Source organism: Charadrius vociferus, unplaced genomic scaffold (assembly GCF_000708025.1).
Source record: "Charadrius vociferus isolate BGI_N301 unplaced genomic scaffold, ASM70802v2 scaffold257, whole genome shotgun sequence".
Lineage (NCBI taxonomy): Eukaryota > Metazoa > Chordata > Aves > Charadriiformes > Charadriidae > Charadrius > Charadrius vociferus.
The window spans coordinates 613,907-621,690 of NW_009649473.1; the positions used below are offsets into that span (position 1 = coordinate 613,907).

Here is a 7,784-nt window from a genome sequence, read left to right on the forward strand (position 1 = left end):
TTCCCATATACGCTTGGGCCAGGCTTCAGCACTTCCCAGTCTCGTTGATTTTGTTCTATTGATCCAAGGCAAGACCGGCTGAGGCCAGCGCAGCAACAAAAAGGGAACGGCAACGGAGGCAGAGTATCGCAGGGGAAGAAAGCTACTGCAGCATCATGGAGCCAACCAAAGCATCTCTGGGCATCCCTGGGGATGGACTGGCTCCCTGCGAGCTGTGCACGCACAGTGAAGTCTGCACACCTCTCCTGTGGGAGCACGGATCCAGAGAGACCTGGCCAGGCCAGCCCCAATTCGGTGGTGCTTACCAGGCTCCAACGTGATGGTGCCCAGACTGGGCTTCCCCAGGCTGCCACAAGACACCTGCGTCACTAACAGCGAGCACTGCTGAGCCCCGTGCAGCCCAGAGGAGAGAGCACTTGTCTTGAGAAGCTTACAGCTTAAGCAAACATGACAAGAGAGCAGCGAGCGGGGAGAAAGGGAACATTATTCTCAAAGTTGTCCAGAAAAAAGGGAAGCAGAAGGATGGGGAAAGACCACAGCAGGTCCAAGATCACACAAAAAACCTGGTGTAGTTGGGACTGCAACTGACTGCCTGGATCCTAGACCAGCTCTTTATCCACCCCAATGCCTCAGTTTTCCCCAGCTCCCATTAACAGTGGCTGATATGGCGCTCTGGCTTTCCAGCCATGCTACAACGCATGTTCCAGGTCTCCCATCCAGCTAGGCAAAGCCTCAAAATCTAACTCTGCACCAGCTTCAAAGATCGGTTCAAGACTCTCCATTTCCATCAGCTACACCCCGTTTGGGCTGCCTCCAGAGCTCAGCCACAGCCCATCCCACCACCTCTACAATGGAGATCTTGTGGCAGGCCAACCTGGGCACCCACAGAGCTAATCCCATCCATGTGGGAAGCTCAGATCCTGGGAGTTTGTTTACCCTCATTTAACTCTGAAGTGTTTACCCAGCTAAAACCCCCTAAGCTGCATTATCTTGTTTACTGGGAAGCTCTGATCTCCACAGCCCAAGATAAAACTACACCACCTCATCCCTAAGACTGAGTCATTAATAGACACAGCCTGAGCAAGCCAGGTTTCTCCTGGGGTGGATCTGGACCACGACAATACCTTCGGCCCCGATTCACAGGCACAAGATGCAGAGGGCGGCCTGGGGGAACCCTCCGTGCCAGTGCCAACCCAAATGCCACAGGGCTAATGGCACCATTGCACCAGCGTACAAATGGGTACTTCTCCAGACAGCATCCGGACACCACTTCATACCTTTTGCACCAGCAGCAAAAACTCAAAGGCTTGGGGTGCCAAACAGCAGACCCAAGATTCACCACCTTCCCCCCTCTCTTCCAAGCATCTCATAAAGGAGCTCAATGCAGCTGTCAACTGGGAAGCAAAGAAAGAATCAAAGCACGAGCTGAGCTGGGAGGCAGGGGAGCAGAGCCGAGAGAGGAAATCTAACGCCTGAGCCATCAGTGGCTAGCCATTTTCCTCCTAGGATGGGGAACGGGAACTAGACGACTTCTATCAGCCATCAGTCTTCCAATTTTGTATTCTAAAAGGCAGATCAAGCGATAGGAATAAAGAAACACAACCGAATAAAGCCCTGCGACTGTAGATGGGAGGGAGCAGGGAACAGAGCCAGGGCTCGCCAGCTGCTTCAATGGGGCGTTTGTCTCTCATTCCTATTTTTGCAGCACCTCTGCGTAACCTGGAGGAGATGAGGCTCTGCATGTTAAAGAGGGCAGCCAGCCTTCGGGGAAACGGCAGGGCTGCGAGCACGGGAGAGAAAACCCTCCCCAGATCAGACAGAGGAGTGGCGAGAAAGGAGAGAAAGAGGGAGAGGTAGATGGAGGGGGAGCGGGAACAAAGGCGGAGAGAGAGCACCAAAACCAGCATGGGAGCTCCCGTGCTGGCTGTGAGCTCTCCAGCTGCTAGCACCCACAAAGGTGACACGTGGAGGTTAACGCTGACCTTGCAAAAGACGCCTCACCTCTGCAAGGAACAGAATGGGGTGATTTCAACAACAGGGAATAATACTGCAGCATTACCTTTCCAAAGCCACTGGAAAAGAGCCAGCTAGGAGGATGTACAGATGAAATGAGTTTGCTTGTTGCTGACCCCACTGGCCCCTCAAAAAACAGTTCCAAGTCAAAGTGGTGAAGCTTACTCTGTTCAGCTCAGCAGAGGATTCGATATAACAGCCCCGGACGAGGCAGATGGGGGAGTTTTGCTCAGCAACAGGAAAAAAAAAAAAAAAATCTGAGGAAAGAACATCTGCCATCTCTCTCCCAAACTGCTGTGAATAAGAGCAGTTTCACATTTCTAAACAATTCCAAAAGAATCCCAAAGTATTTTCTACATTAGCTGACCAAGAACTACTTTATCCCTTTGCCACAAGGCAAGTCACCTCTCCACAGGACAGGGCAACTCTTTAGAAGCTCCCAACTGGCCCAGTGAACAGGACTAGAAGTGAAAGAGAACATAAGTAGCTTCTGTATCCAGCTGAAATGAGAGGAGGGATTTGGGGAGATGAAATGGAATCTGGCTGTGACTGTGTCAAAGAGCCTTTAAAATTTTCTTGCTTTTTAACAAGCAAACCTCAATTTTCTCCCCAAGGAGACACACAAACATCCCTTAAGATGTCATCACATCGGCTTGACCTATAGTGGGGCTGGTGTGCCCTTCAGTTTACCCAGCTGAAGGTTGGCGTTATCTCTCCTTCCTGGGTGCTGCGGCCACCCCACACTGCCAGGGAGGCAGGATCAGCCTGCCGAAGGGACGCGCGCTCGCCCGGAGCACATGCTGTGACTTACCTGCCTCTCGCCATCAACTAGCAGAGCCTCCACAGCACCACCCAAGCGCAGTCACACACTGGGTACCAGGGAGAGGAGTCAGAGCACCTCGGTATTGCCAACGCAGCAGTCGCAACAATGTCCATCTGGCCATGCTACCGTTGACCTTCCTTTCAAGCCCACCCCAAACCCAGGAGTTATCCAAGAATGTTATTTCCTAGGAGAGCCGGGTCAGGAATAGGTCATTTACTGATAATCGGTTAGGACAGAAACACAATGACCAGATGAGGGAAGCATCTGCCAGGGATATTCGGTTCCCAGACCTCCCCCAGACCACCACGCCTGGAAAAGCAGGGGAGCAAGGCCCAAGGGCAGAGAGGAGAGAGGCCCCAGGTCAGAACAGCCAACGGCACAAACCGCTTCCAGAACATAACAAAACACACAGTAATTTAAATAACAAAAAAAAGAACCCCAGCCACAGGCAGTGGAAGAAGAGAAGAAAATGTTGTTCAGCTGAGGGACGGCCAAGCTGATTCCCCCATGCTCACCTTGAGTCTCTGACCCTCAGACCCTTCATAGCTTGCACAAAGAAGCATATGGGACAACCATATATCAGACCCTTTGGTGCTAATTCAGAGTTACGGACCATACCCATGCTGGGACGCTCCACCTAAGAGACCTCTCCCAGCCCAGCTTCCACACAGCCTTACTGCTGCTCTCCCACGCTGCACTAGACCACTTACAAATCCAGCTGGGTCCCTAATCTCCGAGATCATTTCCAATTAGGGCTTCAGAAAACAAGATCAGACTGCCATCCTCCTCTGGTACTGCCAGCAACCAGGTCCCTCACCAAGTGTCCCTCTGAAACCATCCACCTTCTCATGGCCTTGGTACATTTTACAAAGCAATGGGGAAAGCACTCGGGTCTGTGAGGGGCACACACACTTAACAATGTGTACCAACTGAGGGAAGGGGGACAAGGCACAACCAAAAAAGCCCTTGCAATGGGACGACTCTTTAGAGGGAGATCCTAGAGCACACAGTAGCTGTGCCAGTATCTTCAGGCTTTTACAGCGAGCATAATCGGAGAGCTCAAACACCAGGCTACAGGGCATGCATGTCTGCACGTACTGAGTGGGTGCCACCTTGTGAAGGACTGCCAACACTTGCTCCCCTGGCATTTTGGCAGAGAACCTCTACAGCACGCAGACCCAAGTATATCCACGGGATATGGCAAGGCACTGCCAGAAGATGCCCCTGATTTTGCAGATAATTGCAGATGTACCCTTCATAAGCACATGTGCGCCAGGGGCCTGACCTCCAGGGGTGCCGGGCATCCTCAGTCCACTGCTGAGAAGAGTTGGGTCTACATTCTTTACAATTAGTAACATCTGCTCTAAGCACCACCACTTGTCTTCACAGAAGAGACTCCACACAAGGAGGTCGTGGCAATTCAGACAAGCCTGTCTGTCCTTCCCCCTTTGCTCAACCATTCATGCCGGGAGTCACAATCTTGCCTGGTTTCAGTCTCCCAGACTGTTTGCCTTCGCTCCCTCCCCAGATCGTCTCGTAGCCTTCACACCTCCCTCCTCTGCTGCTGCAACGTCTGCTCTCCTCCGCGCTTCTCGCTATCGACAGTGGCAGCTCCCAACTCAGGGCGGGGGAGATGCAGCCCCTGGGGAAACAGCATCGGGTAGACAGTTGTATACAGCAGAAGTGAATTTTCTTTCCTCGGTTACTCTTCATAGGCCTCCTCAAAGCAGCCCACAGCTCCCAGGGGTTAACAGACCACAGGATGAAAGCCACTGATCTAAGAGAAAAACCACAGCTCACAGATTCCTTTGCCCTCTTGTAGGCCCAAAGCATTTCATCTGTCTGCTAAAAATCACGTCACCAGGCTTGTGCTTCCTCTTCTCACTCTGTCCCAACCTGGACTGTGTACCCCATAGTGCTCAGTCTGATCTCCAGCACACCAAATAAAGGCCTGTGGCTGCTTCTTCTTCAAAGCCTCCCTGCCTGGGCAGAGCAAGCACGACCGCAGGTACAGGAGGGACTTCCCTCAAGACACAGACACCCATCAAAATATAACAGAAGCCTTTTACACCCCAACAGGTCTTTAAAACTCTGAGCACAAAGTGGTTACACTCTGCTCCAGCCCCTGTAGTGGTGCAGTGACAACCACCCTGGTATTCCGCACAGCAGTCTCACCCCCAAAAAGGCTCCACTCTCCAAGCAACCTCATGCATCCGAGGCAAAAAAGCTCGCGCAAAGGTTTGATAGTCCCAGGGCACACACATAGGTCCTGACTACCTTCACAACACATCAGGCAGGATAGGAAGGGCCAAGAATGGTTGCAGTTGTCATTCAGAGGGAGGGCTGCAAAGCTGCCTTCCCAACAGTAAAAAAAAAAAAAAAAAAAATTATCCTCAAAACAAGAATGCACATCCAAACCCCGGTAGCCACCATGGGGCTTAACCAGGCACAGGGACAGCGAAGGGCTGATCCGAGGCGCAGCAGGGAATATCTTCCTTGCCAACATCCCTGGCCCTCTGAACAAACCAACGCACGTGTTTGCTTTGCCTCTGTGCGGGCTGCGCTCGTGTGGCTGACAAATAGCCTCTCTCCATTCTTTTGGGATTACGTGTTTCAATAGCCAGCGAGAACGGGAAGTTCACCCGACCGCCAGCTGCGGGCCCTGATGCACCTTCCCCGCAGCCCCTCTCCCCTGGCCCTGCAGCAGGGCTGCCGTTGCTGCTGCTGCTCACCCAGGTACCCACGAAATGCCGGAGCTTCTTCCCACGCTGAGTGAGGGGAAAAAAAAAACTTTTGTGCGCTCTGATCTGCAGCTCGTCGCCGGCAGCTTCCCCTTGAGGACTTAATGTAGTTATTTCTACCCCTGATGCTTATAATTAAATGAGCATTTCCTTATGGTGCTGAAGAGGCCAAGGAAAAACTGACTACAGGGAATTTTCATCCATCCTGATTTATACTCCCTCATCTCGGGCTCATTCACACAATGCTAACAAGGAATATTCTAAGCGGGCAGAAGGGAAAAAAAACCTCAAACTTAAATAGCCCACATGCAGACAAGCACCTGGGGCAACAAGATGGAAGAGACCAATTCCCTCCCTTCTCTCCCTGCTTTTAACCACATAATTTTCCTACTTCCAAAAGCAAAGGGGCTCAGATACTCTAGAGCCTGGAGAGATGCTTCCACCCTCTGCCAGCAGACCTGTGCTGCCCAGCAATCTGATGAGACTTGATGAGGCACAGGTCCCGTTTCAGCCCATCCCGCAGGTCTGCAGAGGCTCCGGATCCTGGGAAGCACAGGGGAACTGCACTCAGCCCCTCCAGTTCTCCCTCAGGTTTTAACTATACCTGTCCTGCGGGACTGGAGGAGCAAGGCTGGAGTGCACTGCATTATTCCAGACTGGAACAGATCCAAAATCGCTAAGCAAAGCTACTAACCAAAACAGGGCTTGATTTATATATTCCCAGCAGTTTGCATCTCAGCTCCTGACCTCCTATCTAGGTAGGAGTCCAGGTGTCCGAAGATGCCTGGCCAGTTGAGTCCAGCCCCCCAGAGCTGCCACAACCCACCAGGATTACCAGTTTCACTAGATTAGGAACTGAGCTGTCCCACAGAGCTGCTGCATGCCTCCCACCCCTACGTGTCTTCCTGCTAGGACAGTGGAGAGGATCACAGGGAAAGCCAAGGACCCAAATCCTCCATATTAACACCACCTGGACAGCAATACGAGAGAGTTTCCAGCAGCCTCAGCAGAATAGGAAACACATCCTCCGTCTGCACAGCAGTATCAGCCATGGTCCTTTTGGCCGCCAGATTTTAAAACCACCACGAGGTCCGTCTCTTTCCTCCGCAGAGTAAATGCAGCTTTCAAGTGACGGGGATGGGGCCAACCCTCACCAGCAGACCGGGAATACGGCAGTTCCCCGCCATGTACCTTGCCCTCCTCTGTGGAGGAGGTGGAGGTCTGGCTGAATTTGGAGACACGGGTCTCCTGCTGAGACACAGCTAAAGGACCTTTGGCAGCCATGCCTGAGGTTTTCCCTAATGTGGACAACCTGCCTGGAGGAAGCCACAAAACTGGCTCCCTCTTCAGCTCTGGAAAGGCTTATTGCTTCTGTGCCACAGAGTATTGGCACAAAACCCCAACAGGTTTTCTGATCCATTTTGCTCTTTAAGCTCACTATTGTTTGCAAACCTAAAAGGCTTTATCCCTTCTCTTCAGGGAGCCCCAGACGACAGGGGTGAGGCACTGTACACACAGCTCATGGACAGAGCGGCTCCACAGATGACACATTCCCCCATGAACATTTTCGGGAGATTGGGGTAATAAGAGAGACGTGCCAGGGGGCTGGATGTCACCATATACCAGCTCGGTCGTGCTGGAAGACAGTGACTGGTTGGGAAATCAGCCCTTCCCTCCCTGCCAGAATGACTCAAGACAAAGACTCCCCCACTCTTTAAATGTCCCTGTTCAAAACTCCTGTTCCACACTAACCAGATTTCTGTACAAAAGCGATGGGGGTAGGGAGGGAGAGGGCAATCTCAGCCTCACGAGTCTTTGGGGGGATCCCTTTGTTGGGAAATTTCCCCAAACTATTTAAAAATAGAAGCAGAGCCTTCATAACTATTCCGAGTATAATTATTCCTGCACTTAATTGCCTTTCCCTGGCACCCTACCTCTCCTCCGAATTTCAAGAGGAGGCTCTTGGGGAAAAGCGGAGCAATTTGTGATTCCCCCTTCCTTTGTGCCAGTTTCGCAGTAGTTAGCAAAATTACCACGACGCCAGACGAAGCCATCAATGCAAGAGAAAGCTGTTTTGGGGCAGCCCCCCCATAGCAGGGTCTATCCCGCCGGAGTGAGTAGCGTGCCCCATTCGGGGTGACGTCCATCCTCGCTCCCAGTGCGGGGATCTGCCCGTGTCGGTACCGGCCACGGCGTGGGGGGTCCCC

General features: G+C 52.2%; 1 protein-coding gene across 1 annotated transcript in view; it reads right to left on the reverse strand.

The window, feature by feature from the left end:
* PODXL2 (podocalyxin-like 2) overlaps positions 1–6,861 on the reverse strand; it is a 28,056-nt gene extending 21,195 nt beyond the window's left edge. Inside the window, exon 1 of the mRNA XM_009889885.1 lies at positions 6,732–6,861. Coding sequence (XP_009888187.1) covers positions 6,732–6,861 — 130 coding nt within the window. The remainder of the gene's footprint in view (positions 1–6,731) is intronic.
* Between the last annotated feature and the right edge of the window lie 923 nt (positions 6,862–7,784).